Source organism: Zootoca vivipara, chromosome Z1 (genome assembly GCF_965207765.1).
Source record: "Zootoca vivipara chromosome Z1, rZooViv2.hap1.1, whole genome shotgun sequence".
Classification (NCBI taxonomy): Eukaryota; Metazoa; Chordata; class Lepidosauria; order Squamata; family Lacertidae; genus Zootoca; species Zootoca vivipara.
In genome coordinates, this window is record NC_142583.1 from 33,831,069 (window position 1) to 33,846,962 (window position 15,894).

General features: G+C 40.3%; 2 protein-coding genes across 10 annotated transcripts in view; one reads left to right on the forward strand and one right to left on the reverse strand.

The window, feature by feature from the left end:
- The window catches only part of SPMIP2 (sperm microtubule inner protein 2), a 29,195-nt gene extending 21,252 nt beyond the window's left edge, over window positions 1-7,943 (forward strand). The window contains exons 4-5 of the mRNA XM_088661085.1: window positions 2,484-2,598; window positions 7,800-7,943. Of these exons, the coding sequence (XP_088517211.1) occupies window positions 2,484-2,598; window positions 7,800-7,868 (184 nt within the window). The 3' untranslated portion in view covers window positions 7,869-7,943. The remainder of the gene's footprint in view (window positions 1-2,483; window positions 2,599-7,799) is intronic.
- FNIP2 (folliculin interacting protein 2) overlaps window positions 6,572-15,894 on the reverse strand; it is a 46,089-nt gene continuing 36,766 nt past the window's right edge. For 8 of the 9 annotated variants that reach the window (XM_088661069.1, XM_035111557.3, XM_035111553.3 and 5 more), the window contains 4 exons: window positions 15,304-15,460; window positions 13,672-13,872; window positions 12,912-13,027; window positions 6,576-9,281 (listed from right to left, as the gene is read on the reverse strand). In XM_088661069.1, the coding sequence (XP_088517195.1) occupies window positions 9,203-9,281; window positions 12,912-13,027; window positions 13,672-13,872; window positions 15,304-15,460 (553 nt within the window). In that variant the 3' untranslated portion in view covers window positions 6,576-9,202. Of the gene's footprint in view, window positions 9,282-12,911; window positions 13,028-13,671; window positions 13,873-15,303; window positions 15,461-15,894 lie in introns of all 9 variants that reach the window. The other variant, XM_088661071.1, reaches the window with a different exon arrangement.

Consider the following 15,894-nt stretch of genomic DNA (forward strand, 5'->3'; position numbering starts at 1 on the left):
GCAGTCAGCTCAAAGAGGTATTCTAGGAGACAGTTCCTGACTTAACAGTAGGAGAGAATGCATGGAGTCATTTCAGGGAGTAGGACAGTCAAGGATGATGGAGCCAGGTGAGCTGGATGAGCAATTTACTTAAAGTTATACAAATTTGTGTGTTATATATTATCCCTTGTAGAAATCAAGGCCCAGTCAAAGGTGTCAGCACCTGAGAATCATAAAGGCATGCTTCTAGTCCTTAAAACTGAAAATGTACCCCTGAGTGAAGCCTAGTTAAAATTTCTTAAGAAATAAAGGAGTGAAGTACAGCAGAAACTGAATGACAGAAAATAGATGCAAACCTCCTTAATTTACATAAATGTCTACACGTTGCAAATTTTCATTTTTTCTTGGCACATTGTAAAGTGCAGGATGCACATATTGATAATGAGCAGAGCTGTCTGGAACAGAGGATATCAGATTCCATGTTATCAGTATTACCTTCCTTAATAATAAAGAGTGCGATCAAAATTTACCACATGCTTTGATTGAAATTTGGTAGGGCCACTGCTGTGCTTTGGCCCCTGTGGGAGGGCAGTTCCAGTCCCTCTGGTAAGTCAGCAGGCCATTCCTGGAATAGACACAGAGGTCTTTTAATAGCTGGAGATCTTGTAACAATAGATGTAATGGACAAGAAGTATATTGCCCCACAGCCCTAACACCATGCCATTGCACCCCATAGCACAAATACAATATAAACATTGCACAGGCCTAGAGGAACATTTCCACTGAATTTACCTCATGAAGTGGTTAAAAGAGAGTGGATGTTCACCCAAGTGCCATTATGCCATTAGACCAGTTTGTTAGCTGGAGGAACTATTCCAAAAAGGCAGAGTTAGTGCTTTTGTTCTCTGTTATGGGGTTTTAAGAACGTGACCTGAAGACATTCTCCAAACCTTTTACAGTTCCCATCCCACAGCCGTCTTTGAAGGCATATATGTAAGCTAAAACTAATTCTCTCAGGGAATATTCTTGAACACTTATTATTTCTCATTAGGGTCAGGGATGGCAAGAGGCCTGTTTGGGACAGAATATGTGAACCTTCAGCTTTAACCTGGTATAAGATGCCAAATGTTTGGGAGACATTCTCACACACTTCTGGCCTCTTTCCGCTCATCTGTGACATGATCTGATGTGCTGGCTTTCCACTGCTTCGAAATGGAGGGTGGGAAGGTTTTTTTTATCACCCCAAGTCCGTTGCTACCAGGCAGTACTGCTGTTAATGGCATCTAAAAGGAAAACAAATTACGCTAGGCAGTGGTTTGAATGGGTGAGATTTCTGTCCCCCGACAGTGCTCGGTTTGTGTGGTGAGAATTGGAATTCATTTTTAAAAGGTGAGGCAAACATGACAGGGCAAAAGTTTAAAAGAGGCATTAAGGAATAAAACCACCCTCCCTTGACCCAGATGTCAACATTGTACCATGCAGTTTCAGTATCTATATTTTTATTTAATTATATTTTCTACCCAGCCGCATTGTATCATGTCAAAAGGTTTCTAGCATGTTCTTTCTTTCTTTTTTTGACCAATAAGTTTTTATTCATTTCAATTAAACACAAACACAATAATACATCTGCATAATATACATTCAATACTTTGCGACTTTCCTCCCCCCCCACCAAATGGTAAGCTATTTCAATCCTCTCCCATATTATCTAGCTTTCTTATAGTCACAACAATGTAGGAGTTATGCTACTACCGCTAACAATTTCATTCCCTTATAATTGTCCTTAGCGTACTCAATAAATTTACTCCATTCTAATCGAAATTCCTCGTCTTCCTGGTCACAGACTCTGTGGGTTAATTTGGCCATTTCCATATATTCCAAGACCTTCATTTGCCACTCGGTAATTGATGGAATTTCCTGTGATTTCCATTTCTGGGCAATTAAGATTCTAGCAGCCACAGTGGCATACAGAAAGAATCTTTTATCAACTTTTAAAATTTCTGTGTCAACTAACCCCACCAGAAAAGCCTCTGGCTTTTTTGGGAAAGGTATATCTCAATATATTTTTTAAATTCATTATACACCAATTCCCATTTTTTTTTGATCCTCTCACACTTCCACCACATGTGGTAGAAATCTCCAACTGATATTTTACATAAACTTGTTTTGATTCCTATACATTTTGGCTAGTTTCGCTGGTGTCAGCTCCCAGCGATATACTAATTTCATGACATTTTCCTTTAACACACTGCAAGCGGTAAATTTTAAATTCTCCCTCCACAATTTTGACAACATATCAATTGGTATATCATGCCCAAAATTGATAGCCCATTTGATCATTGATTCCTTTACAGCTTCATCCATTGTGTACCAGTCTAATAATAAACTATACATTTTAGACAACAATTTTTGATTGTTTCCCAAGAGTTCGATTTGGAATCATGTCAAAGGGTTTCTAGCATGTTCTTTCTTGCGTGCTGACATCATTTTTTTCTGAATTATAGTTTGAGCATGTATCCTGCCCCTGATCCAGAATACTTGGGTTGGGCAGACGACCCAAACTATCCTCCTCCTATGATGACCTTGGATGGATCAGAAACATCACCTCATCAAATGGAGGTAGGTTTGGTTACGGGTTTCTTCTCTTATCATATAGGGAGTTCTACAAGTAGAGCAGATGCCAAAAACCATCCAGCAATTAAAAATAATCAGATCAAGTCAAGGGATGCATCTCAACAAGATCTGAAATCAACCAGACTTACTCCTGAGCAAATATGCATAGGACTCCACTATTGTTGTTGGTGGCATCCTTCTTGTCTCGAGACAATGGAGTGAGCGTCCGGAGGTGAAGTCAAACCGCTGTATTAGCAGGGCACTGATCTCCCCAGGGTACAAGCCTGTGCAGCGTGTATGGAGGTGCTGGGCTGCCTAGACAACAAGACCGCCTCACTATCCAAAGAAAAGCAGAACAATATGCTTGGCATCAGCAGTTGCTGCAAGGAGGCATACAAGGCGCCATCCAACAGTCTTTTTTATTTTATTTATTATTACGGTCGAGGACCAGTTCATAGAAAAATATAAAATACAGATAAAAATAAAAATAAAATACTGTGAGTCCCTTTTGAAAGAACAGTTTCAGGGAGCATAACGTATATATGACACTTTGTGGAACATTTAAAATACATTGTTAATTATATATACAATGCTGAAAGTTTAACCCTTAAAATAGAAGCTGCAGAAAACTGAGCCTAACTCGCTCGGGTACCATATGTTGGGAAATTCAGATGGACTCGGGAGAAAGTCTGTGTCTGCATAGTTGGGCACAGAATCTGGCGACCGCCCTGGTTATCTCCTGGTCTTTGCCTAGCAGGAGCATGTTGTATAATTGCTTTTCCGGGAGGCTTGCTAACTTCACCAGTATGGGATCCAGGATCTCCTTTCGAGCTTCTTCATAGAGGGCATACGCAGAGTCTTTGGGCGTATGGGATTTTTTTGTAAAGCCCCTCCAGCACAGGCGTGGGCAATGCCGCACTTCTGGCAAGTGTAAAAGCCCTTCTTGCATTTTTTGACAGGAGAAAGGAGAAATAAGGTGCCGGGGGGGGCTATGTATCTCTCAGTTTCTCCAGATCTATATTCAGGACATCTTGAGCAGTCTTGTTGTCTTTCAATATCAATGAGTCATTGTCTGACCATTGCTTTGGCTTGTCTTAGGTCCAATCTTAGGAGGGCTTGGGGGGCAAGGCCCATATTCTGGAGAGAGTTCAGAACTGCTAGCTGCCAACCGGACTGGAACTGGTCGCGTAGGATCAAAGGCGCAATTCCTTGGGGTCTCAGATTTAGAGCCAGCCATTTATAGATTGATGATAGGCAGATTAAGGCCTCCACTCTCATCGTTCCCGTTTCAAGTCTAACCCATGCGTTAGATACGCATCTGGGGACTTGTAGGAGGGCTCTGAGGAATTTCAATTGTACGAGCTCCAAGGGAGAGAAAGAGGAGGGCGGGCCTAGAAAGGCTCCATAAAGGAGCTGGGCCAACGTTTTGGCCTTAAATAGCTTAAGGGCCGCAGGAACGAAGAAGCCCCCTTGTGTTCTGTAAAATTTGAGAATACAGTTTGCGTTTTTTCCCGCTGAGCTTCCGATAGAATTTATGTGCAGTTTGTTGGATCCTGTGGCCTGTACTGCCATTCCGAGGTATTTGTAGTTGGAAACTTGCTCTAATTTGTGTCCTTGCAGTTCCCAGCTTCTGGGCTTTGATTTTTTCCCATCCAACAGTCTTAGGGATTCCACTCCGGATTTATGTAGCATTTATTCCTTAGCCTTTTCTTCTCCCCAAAGATATCCCACAAGTGTCACATTTAAATGCACCCTGCTTAAATTAGTTTCTTTATTACTGGACTGACTGTTTATTCTTGGTATAGGAACTTCTTGTTAGCGTCAGCATAGAGGACTCCCCCTGTCTAAAGGGACTTTTGGAAGATTGTTGTAGCACTGAATACAAGAAATCCAATTTAGCTGAGATTACATTTATTTTTAAAGACTTGACAGGCAGTCTCTCCTAAGCTTCCATGTACTATCTTGACCTTGATGAATTCCTGGCTATATGCAATTCATTACCTTCAGCTACAGTAGCTCTTATAAGACCACTTCCTCAGTCCTGAAACTCAGCAAGAGAGACAAGTGCCTATGACTTGACATGTTTTACAGGGTAGTTTGCCAGCATGCTGATTACCAACATGTGGTCATTAAGCTAATTTTGTGTGGTACTAGAAGTAGGTCAATGCTTTGTACTTTGCATGCTTGCCAATCCAATCAGCCATCAGGCTCTCCCCCACCAACACACACAACTATTCCATTTTGCATATTTTAGTTCCACTCTGTCAACCTTCTTTCATGGATAAAAGTAAACATGCATTAATAGCTAAAAGCCTGATCCCACTCAAACCTCTTTTATTTATTTGAATTCCTGAGCTTAAACTGTAATTCTTGCAAGTAGTTGCTTTTATGTGTACAATCAGGACATTTCTATTTTGATTGTCTCTTGCTGCATTTAAAATACCCTTATGTTTGAAAAGCAAGCAAGGGGTCATTGCATAAATTAGATTTGTTTATTTTTAAATGGTACTCATCAAAGCGCAGAGGATTTTAATGTTTAAACCATCGTATTATCTACCCACCATAATTTTGTTTTTGAATTTTGCTTTAAAGAAAAACAACAACGCTCACTTGGCAAATGGCCATAGTACATGTTGCTGTAGGTGATCACAGAGTGTTCTCTTGCAAGGTTGCATTCTCAGAATAAGTCATGCAATGGATAGTGACTGATAAAAGATGTGGCTGAATATTTGCCCCAAGAAAAATCCAAACAATTTAGTAAGAAGGCCACATGTAGTTAGTTATACACCTGGATACCAGTGTGAACACCATGATCTATTCAGATTAAAATGTTTGAGAGCTGGGCACATTCAGAAACCACATGGTACAACCCTTTCTAGACTGTACCACTTAAACTTTGGAAGTAGGGATTTAAATGTGACACACACAAACACAAAAAATATCATTCCACATAGAAGAATAACAAAGCAATGAGAAGGCTATGTGATAATTTGTATCATCGGGTTGTTGTTGTTGTTGTTGTTGTTGTTGTTGTTGTTGTTATTTTGATTATATATTTTGTGGTTTTATATTCTGATTTTATCCTGTGAACCGCCCTGAGACCTGCAGATATAGGGCGGTATATAAATTCTAATAATAATAATCATCATCCACCTTTCCCCCAGAACCAGGACTCGAGGTGGCACACAAAAACTGAAACACAAGTAAAACACAGATAGCGAAAAACATATAAAAGATAAGTTAAAAAGCAATTAAACTGTAACAGAATTAAAATGATGTAAAAAGATTTATTAAAATGCAGATAGCAAAAATAGCGCAACACTATTAAAAAGCCCTTTCTTTAAAAGCAGCCTGTTCCCCCAAGCCTCCTAGAATAAGAGAGTCCTCAGCAGCTGGTGGAAAGACAGTGAGGAGGGAAGCCCAGTCTAGAAGTCTGGGATCAACTATTGAGAAGGCCCTCTCCCATGTCCCCACCAAACTTTTTTCCATGCAAAATTTTCCACAGGCAGGGCAGATATATTTCAGAGGGACAATATTCAAAATACTTTGAAGTGGTGTGGTCTTGAAAAACACTGTACCCTGTGGTTTTTCTGAGCATGACACACAGCCCAGTCCTTTGCTGATCAGAGCTTACCCCTTCGACTAGATCCTCAAGTACCATTCTGGCTTCTGGCCCTTGAGAAGATTCAATGTGCATGCCAGCAAACTTAAGAGCTAGTAGGAACATGTAGAAGAGCCTTGGCTAAGGATATATTTCTTAATAAATAGTAACTTCCTTCACACAATTCAGGTTTACAGAAAACATCAGGAAATATTCTGTAAGACAGAGTACTCCCATTTGTTAGACATTAGCAAAGTGTGAAGACCCCTCTGCAAAATTTTGCTAAACATCTGAGACTATGAACACCTGATTATAATATTTCGAACTGTTTCTTTTGGTTTTGAATATGTGACTCAGTAAAGACAATATTGTCAAAGAGAGATTTATGCAATCCACTAATGAAGTGGTTTTCTACAATTTTATTGCACCAATGCCACAAAGAAATTGACAAATGATACTGTACATTTACAGCCCAAATTAAGAAGTTTCCACAGTTTGACATTAGCAGCTGGTCAATAAAAAAAACCCAAACACTATTTGCTTTTCTCTCTCGGAACACATACTTGCAGCAACACACACACACACACACACCCTTCTCCTAGTACGGTATATGTTACTTCATCTGTTCCAGGTAACATGCTTTATTAAATAAGCTTGCTACACTTAAAATATGGTCCATATGAATCAGAAGGAATTTGCTCCTGCTTAGGAAACAAACAAAGAAGTAGACATGTTTGGAGGGGAGGAGAGCAGAATACTATTAACACAGCATGAAAAATAAAAAGTTTTGGAATCTTGAAGATTTCAGACAAGATTCCTTTCTCATAGCCACTTTCACTGGTTCTCAGGTACATTCACATTACTTTAAAAACTATTAAAAATATCAGAACTAAAGCATGCTTATGATAAAAAGGTAGCTATTGACTGTCACCAGTGCAGTTTTTGTCCTCTCAAATGCTACAGCACAATCTTTCAGAAAATTCATGACATATACAACTTTTAAGTTGCCCCCTACTGGCAGCTTAATTCTGTCAACTGAGGTAGTTTTTTTAAACGGAAGGATAAAACACATCATTTTTTCTTAAATATAGAATGAAGCTACTTTTTCTAAAAGGATACAATTGTTAAAGATCTGCATGGTTCTTATAAAGGGGGAAAAGTATATTATGATTTTTATTCTGAGATAAAAGCAAGGGTTGTTAATTAATTTGATTCCTTGATCATGATTTAAGCACAAGAAAAGTATCTTTAACCCTTGCCTTTGTGGTCTTCTCTGTCAAAAACTGGGCTTCATTCATTTGGAAGGGAAGGTTTCAGAGGAAAATTGATTTTTTTTTAGCTAATTTGCAATAGAAAGAAAGGCAGGGAACAGAATAAAGCTGCTATGGATAACTACTAGCTTCTATAACAGGAATGACCGTATGATTAAGTGTTGTCATGGAAGTATTGGCAAGGATGAATAAGCAATGAGAGAAAATGGAAAATCTGACAAGCCCCAGAAAAAGAAAATTATTAAATCGGTATTTGGACAAACATTGCATCCAATTGCCAACACTGCTTGGGTCAGTTGCCAAATATGACAAAACTTCTTTTTACTTCCATTTAGCACTTTCAGTCCAACATGAGAGATTGCACAATGTGCCAATCGGGAGCCTTTCAAAAAAATTGTAAGTAGTTTTTGCTCTTTCTTACTCTAATTTCACACAGTCACCTGCAGAACTTGGAAGTTAAAATGAAGTCACATTTATACTGAGCCTTCTGAAAAAGCCCTAGGTATAGGGATTGAAACCAAGACAAATACGGTCCTATGTGTACAGTTGTATAGCAACATAGAAAATTGAGAGAGAGCTCATGTTACTAACTTCCCATTTAAAACCACATACCTTTCTCTTTTAGAATTAAGACATACAAGAGAGGAAGGCACCAAGAGGCTAGTGCAAAACATTCTGTGGGATCGCTTCAGACACTTGAGAATTATAATGAATTGCTGTCACTGTTACCATGACCACCTTCCCCTCACGATATCGTCTCTGGGATTTCTTCTGCATGTTTCATCCATCCACTTAAAGAAGTTGATCCTGCTTCTGCAGTGTGCTAAAGAGGGATCCCTTATTCATGGGACAACAGATAAGAGTTTTAAAACAAGCTATCCAGAGTTGATGTTAATGGGTGCTTTTAATGCTAGTCCTACACAAAGTAGACTCAGTGAAATGAACTGACATGACTAAAACAGGTTCATTCATTTCAGTGTTTCTAACCCAAGCAGGACTAGGATGGATACAAACCTATGTATCGGTTCTTAAGGTTCAAACATGAGCTTTTTTGAGCTGGTTGTACATATGTTAGAATGCTCTCAACCTGTAAGACCAGAAAACTGGAAATTCAAGACATGACATTTGCAACAAGGTAAGTTTGCAATAGAGATTACTACTACTTTCTCCCATTTTCATCTAGCTGTGATGCAGATCCAAAGCTTCTGCCTCCGCCAAGAACAACCAAAAACAACACTGCCGCTCTCATGCTGCTTTGTCCATTTTAAGAGCCAATCAGCCACAGAACAAGATTGTGGTAGCTAACTTCCAACTTCTTGTTCCACGGAGGTTTGATGCGCTAACAAAAGAGAATGGGAATGCAGATTTGCTTACTGCTCCCCATTTGGGTGGGTGGGAAATCAGAACAAGACAATAATAGTAAGGAAACCATACTTCTTTTGTTTGGCTGAAAACTATGTATAAGTAGGGAATCCTCCAATAGTGTTTAATCCTTTTGTCCATTAAAATACAATGATGCATTCTTGATTGGTTTACTCCAAAAACAGTAGAAAAACCCTGAATGTCTTTTATATTATGTAAACTGAAATTCCGTTGGTAAGCGTCCAGACAAAATGCAGAAGAGGAAAAGTGACAGAATGGCCCTCTGTTCCGCCATCTCTTCATGTTTGCTCTCTTCTTCACACACCCATCCCATCTGCTTTACTTTGCTAGGGAGTTGTGATTTCAGCTTTTAAGCTTAGAGGAGTATCTGAGCAACATACGGAGAATGGGTACTTGCTATAGCAGCCAACAGCGGCAAATCGTTGGATTCAATCCTAGAAATTAAAAAAGGGATGTTTTTCAATATGTAAATTATAGCAGACAATTGAAGTATCTAATTAAAACCATTTCTGAACCACTTAATATTTAGAAATCTCTAATGGGATGCTAAAATACAACATAAAAACCAGAGATGCAACATAAAAGCCGAACGGTATTATAAAAGAAGAAAAAGACAGTAATAACAGGGTCTAGTTTTATAGGTCATGGAAAGCCAGTGTGGTGTAGTGGTTAAGAGCGGTAGACTTGTAATCTGGGGAACCGGGTTCGCGTCTCCGCTCCTCCACATGCAGCTGCTGGGTGACCTTGGGCTAGTCACACTTCTTTGAAGTCTCTCAGCCCCACCCACCTCACAGGGTGTCTGTTGTGGGGGAGGAAGGGAAAGGAGATTGTTAGCCACTTTGAGACTCCTTCGGGTAGTGATAAAGCGGGATATCAAATCCAAACTCTTCTTCTTCTGGGCAAAAAGATGTCTCTACAAGATGTCTGAGGCAACTGGTGTTGCTTTACAAATGGCAGAGGAAAGAGCATCCACAATGCAATGAAAAAACATGCCTGTTTTACCCTGTGTTATTCTGTAGCAAAATTTCTCCAGATGATTAAGTGAATTTAAAAGTCTATAGAGGGACAGGTGGCCTTGCAGGTAAAGGTAAAGGGACCCCTGACCATTAGGTCTAGTCGTGACCGACTCTGGGGTTGCGGCGCTCATCTCGTGTTATTGGCCAAGGGAGCCAGCGTACAGCTTCCGGGTCATGTGGCCAGCATGACAAAGCCGCTTTTGGCAAACCAGAGCAGCACACGGAAAAGCTGTTTACCTTCCTGCTGTAGCAGTACCTATTTATCTACTTGCACTTTGACGTGCTTTTGAACTGCTAGGTTGACATGATAGTCTCAGGAAGCACACTACCAGCAAGAGGAGAGAATATTGTTTCCCCAAAAGTCGCTCAGACTTTTCTTGAATGACTTTGGCAAAGGAGCAAAATGAATCTAAACAAAGACAAGGTTGGGGGCAGGGGAAATCGATGCTTATGCGCAGCCAAGCAACTGTATGGATTAGGGAGGGTCTCGTGAGAGCAGATATGGATTCATAGCAAAAGCGGAGGTAGTAGTGATAGATGGCCCGGTAACAAGACCCAGCACTCTAGCAACACAAACCTGCAAAAAGGCCCCGAAACAAGGTTAAATGGTCTAATTCTATTATTCAGTGTGCTTTTAGGAAGGCCATTTTGTGAATGTTTCTGATTCAGGTACACAGTAACAGAGAAATGGGATAGTTCAGCACTTCCCTATTTTATAGGCTAAAACAAAAACATTTCCTGAACTAAGGACTGAATTATTTGATGCTTCAACCACATACTTTTTAAGAAGTGCTTTTTTAAAAGCGTCAGACGGCAAACTAAATAGCACTGCCTCTCATGGACCTCCAAATGTTTTTATTTATTGTAAATTATGGACAGTGCTTTATAGACTAAAAAACCCAACCCTTCAATGTTCTAAAACTGGGACAGCTTACTACAGAGTGATTTTTATCTTTATACTCACGACACAGTAGCCTTCAGACATAGATATAGATATGTCTCCTTCCTATATATTTGATTTTAAGTTACTTGCATTGCTTACATGCTTTACCAAATACATTATTATTTATAAGACAACCTTGTGGCAGAAAACTGTTCAAAGGGAAGCTTTTTTTTTTAACTGCTGTAACCAGTCCAATGGATGAATATATAAGCACTGAGAAAACTATGAAAGAATCATAAACTCGCAATGGAATGAAAGCATATCTTACTTTTCTACAAAGGAAGGACTGTACACAGCCATTGCACAGGAGAGGAGAGCATTCCAAAAGTTTGAAACTACGAGAGAAAAGGCTCTTCTTCTAGTAAGTTGACCTTAATTCTCTAAGCATAGATGGGGAACCTGTGACACCTTCAGATATTGTAGGAACTCCCACCAGCAAGCCCATGCACAGGGACAAGGGTAGAGGAGAAATTCTTTCAGTGAACACTTTTAAGTATGTACCGTGCTGTGCAAAACACATGCACATTTTAAGATAAAATAACTTTAGAAATGCATAAACTGTGATTAAATATGAATTTAAATAAAATTATCGCACAGTCTTTTAAGAAATTGCTATTAATGCAAAAATGAAACTGAACAGATTTATGAGCACATATACACATGAAATTGACAGATTGAAAGAGAAGTTCTTAAGGTCCCTGGAGGGGTTTACACAGGAAAAGACATTCTTTAAAATACTTGTGACACAGATCATGTAGAGATCACAACCAGCCTGCTGAATTGGGTTCAGAAACATACCGGTAACCAATGCGGATATTTAAGTACCAATGTAAATCTTTTAGCTACTTATACCATCAGAAAGGCACCAGCATTCTGCATCAGCTGTAATTTCTGAATCATCTCCAAGGACAGTTCCATGTACAGCACATTACAGTAATTTAGTCTGGCAGTCAACAAGACCCAAATTATGTAGCTGGATCTCTTATATTTCAGGAGTTGGCACAGTTGCTGAACTAAGCTGGTAAAAAAGGCACTCCTGGATGCAGCCACCACCTGAGAATCTATGGGCAATTGGAATTAAATTGTGGCCAAGTTTTTGCTCACACAATCGGTCTCAAGGTTCCTCTTTGCAAGGTTGAGAAGGGGCAACTCTGAACACCACACAACATTCTAATTTGCATAGAATGCTCCAGAGTCCAACCCATGGCCACTAAGTGACAACCTATATTCCAGGTCTTGTGCAGAACAGTAGGATCTCCAAGAATACCTGAATGAGTCGCTTCTCATCTGAAAGTTTTTAGTAACCCTCAGAGGGTGGGTTTTAACCCCCCCCCAATCTCAGGAATGCGCTTAGAGCAATGCTAAAGATTCTCCCCCATCCTTTTATTTTTGAGCTGTTCAGACAGGAAGGTTTCATGGCTTCAAGTCAAGAATATATTATCCAGTTAAGATTACAGCCATGCCATCCTCTCACAGCATGTTTAATAGGAGACATCCCGTTCCATCTCCCTGTAGCCGAAATACCGAGACATAGGTACTGAATTCTTTCCTAACCCATTCCATGCAGACCACTAAAGTGACCTGAACAGAACTTTCATCTCCAGTGCTTATTGAAAACATGGTGCTGACCAAAATAAGACGTTCTACCACTGTCCCTCCTCTTTGCCCTCCTCCTTTTACTTTTTCAATGTATTGCCGTGACTGTTAATGCAGCAGAAACAGCACTTGCTGTCCCTCTGCCTTGCTTTAATCTCTGCCTGAAAAAAAGGGGTCCTCCTTCAGGGCGAGGCATTCTGGGTGAGGTGGCCCAAGAGGTGCTTGCCTGTGCTGCCGACACTTTTCTATTACTTCCATTTTGTTCAGAATGTGAAGGAAGGACAAGAAAACCATTCTATTTTCCTACATTTAACAGCTCGGTTCAATTTCCAGATGGCTCAGTGGAACACACACAAGCTACATTTCACACTTTGGCATGTCTTTCACAGAAAATGTGACAATGGAATAAACAGTAGTATCCTGAATATTCAGTGCATGATGGGGGTGGAAAAACTAAAAAATAAATAATTTTTTTTTATAAAAAAAGGATCTCCAGCATCAACACTCACCCCAATACCACTCCAAGTTCTTTCACATGGACTCTCGTTTGGCCTCGCAAATATTTAGACAGCATCGTGCTTTTGAGGTACATTTCCTGTAGCCGATCCTCGAGATGCATAATGCACTGTAAAAAGATATGGAACCCCACAGTGATCCAATCCAATAGAATAAGAGGGCAAAGCCATGCCACACACAAATACATCAAATGTGAACTGATCCTTCCTGAGGCCAGACCCGAGTTCTGCCTAGCTCAGCACCTCTCTGATTAGGCTGATGGTGTCTAGCCTGTCTGGACCTGCCATAGGGCAACTGCTATGCTTGCCCCTAAGAATGGGGGTGTTGCATTGCTAATAATCAGGAGTGCCATAAATGGTGTGTGGTGCTCAGCCTCCTGCCCACTCTAGTCTGATGGGAGGTACAAAAACAGAATGCAAGCAACTCACTTTTGCTTTGGGCCTTCAGATCACAGGGAATAAAAGGATGCAAACATGGCCTGCCAGTGGACAGAAACAAGTCTGCAGCAAAGAAGGAAGGTTCCTAAAAAGCTGTTGTTAATTCTCTAACAGCTACCAAAGAGGAGGATTCCTAGACTATTCAGTTGGTGGGTTATGCTGGGGGATGGGGTGCTATTTCCAACGTTGCAGTCTTCCTTCAAGGTCTGAAAGAAGTCAGTGTAGTGGTCTATGGAATGTAAAAACTGGCTGCACGTCACACTCTCCCTGTTAATCAATTCCTTCTGCAGGCAATCATTTGTAAACGTGGACTTACAAAGTCAGCAGGAAGGTTAAGTTTGTAAAGCTGTAAAATGGATTGTAATAAAGACGACACTTGGCTCGAGACCAGGACATCCTTGCCCAATTTCATGCTGTCGGTTATCTTTCTTTGGCTTGTGGCCACCTGTACTGTCCATTTATCTGTATCTGCAATAATGCAAACAGCTTCTGCTATGGGCTCATCTAGTACAGGATGCTGTAGAAAGGAAAAAGAAAGTAAATGGAACAGTTTGAAACTGCTGTCTATATATATGTCATACATATATTCAATTTACAAATTTAAAGTTTACATTCAGCATAGTTTACTGCAATCTCTAATGACAAATGGCTAGTAGCTTTTGCTCTTCTTAATAGAATATGTCTGTGGCCTACTGGAATAATAAATTTGGATGGCACTGATCAAGTGATATATGTAAACCTCTATTGTCAAATATTGATTTAATTGAAAAAAGGTTTTGGTTTTAAAAAATATGTTTTTGACGCAATAGCCTTTTCAGACAAAAAAAAAGGTGTCTTAACCCAGCAATCATGTCCACAAAAACCCTGTTAATTTCAGGGCAGAGATTAGGTGCACATATGGACAAGACCCCCTCCATTATAATAAATAGCTGGTCCCATGTATGCAAAAGCTCAGAATGGACATCAGAGTATGAACACAGTTTTTCCCCCAAGGCAGACAGACACAATGTGGAAGATGTACTGTGCATTTTGGGGGCATAACCGAGTGGTAGAATGCCTGTCTTGCACTCTTAAGGTTTGGTGTACAGTACCTGGCATTTCCAATTAAAAAAAAGTTCAGGTGGTGATGACAGAGACCTCTAATGAGCAACTGCTAGGTAGGGTAGACAAGTACCAGGCTTGATGGATAAATACTCTGACTTGTCATAAGGCATCTTTCTATGCTTAACTGTCAATGATATTAAAGGGATTCTGTGTGGCAAGATCCACATGGAACAGCCCAGGACCACAATACCTCAAGGACTGTCTCTCTCCCTCTGAACCTACCCAGACCCTGAGATACCCTTTCTTTGTGTGTCTCCTCCACGAGAGGTCTGGCAGGTAGCAAACTAAGGTATATCTAAATCCAGTATTTGTTTCCAATCAGAGGTCAGTTTAGGGTTGCCAGACTCAATAGAGGACAGGACTTCTGTGCCTTTAATTGCCCTGCTCTCCTTTGAGTCTGGAAACCTTAAAGAGAAACCAGCAGACCCTTTGCTTGGAAATTAAACAAACTTCTAGAAGCCCGAAAGCAGGCCATAATGATTACAACCTTTCCCTGTTTGTTCAGGACATTTGGAACCCTGCCTCTAGAGAGACAGGTTCTATTTTAGCTGCAATGAATAGTAGCCATTTGTAGAATTGGTCTAACCCTTTTAAAGGCCACTTAAGTGAGCGGTTATTAATACATCGTGCAACAGTGAGGTCCAAAATTTAAATCAGAATTCTATTAATAGAAGGAAAATATAGATTAGGGTGCTCCCCCGCACTTTCCATTTTCACTTTGGCGTACCTGTACTGCCAGATCTGATCCACCTACAACTATCCCACTTTTACATTTCCTGCTGCCAACACTTGGCCTTCTATGTCTCGCTGCAAGAAAGAGGCTCAGAAGTATGTCCAGACTTACATTCACTGCATGACTCAACTCAGCTGATAGGCATTGCTTGAGCTGCTCATCGTTACTGATTCCATGCAACACCAGGTCAGGCATATATGAGGCACAATAGCCACCGAGAAGGGACCTTCCAAAATGCTTTACACTTTGATTGCTGATTGTGTTGGATCTGAAACAGAGGAATTGGTTGCACGCTTAGTACTCAGCCATTTCTAAGGCCAGTTTGTGAAAAGGTATTGGAATAAAGTGGAGTTATTTCAGCAAGATTGGCAGATTGTAATGCTATGATGACACTGCCTTCTTTGCTTGCAAGATTACAGCTCATGATCAAAAATGACCATGGAAAAAGTTACTATCATTCTCAGCTCTGAATCGCACAGTCAGTCCACGGTTCCCAAACTTTGTCTGAACCACAAAATCTTTTCCCCAGCAGGAGCCTCAATTATGGAACTTTGACATGACAATCTGATTGATGATCGCCTCATTTATTTATAACATTTCTTACCTGCCCCTTACCATACATTTAAGATACTAGATGCACCTCTGTGGGATGGCGATCCACATTTTAGGGGCTGCCATTCCCACTTCTGAGGGTTGCAGAAC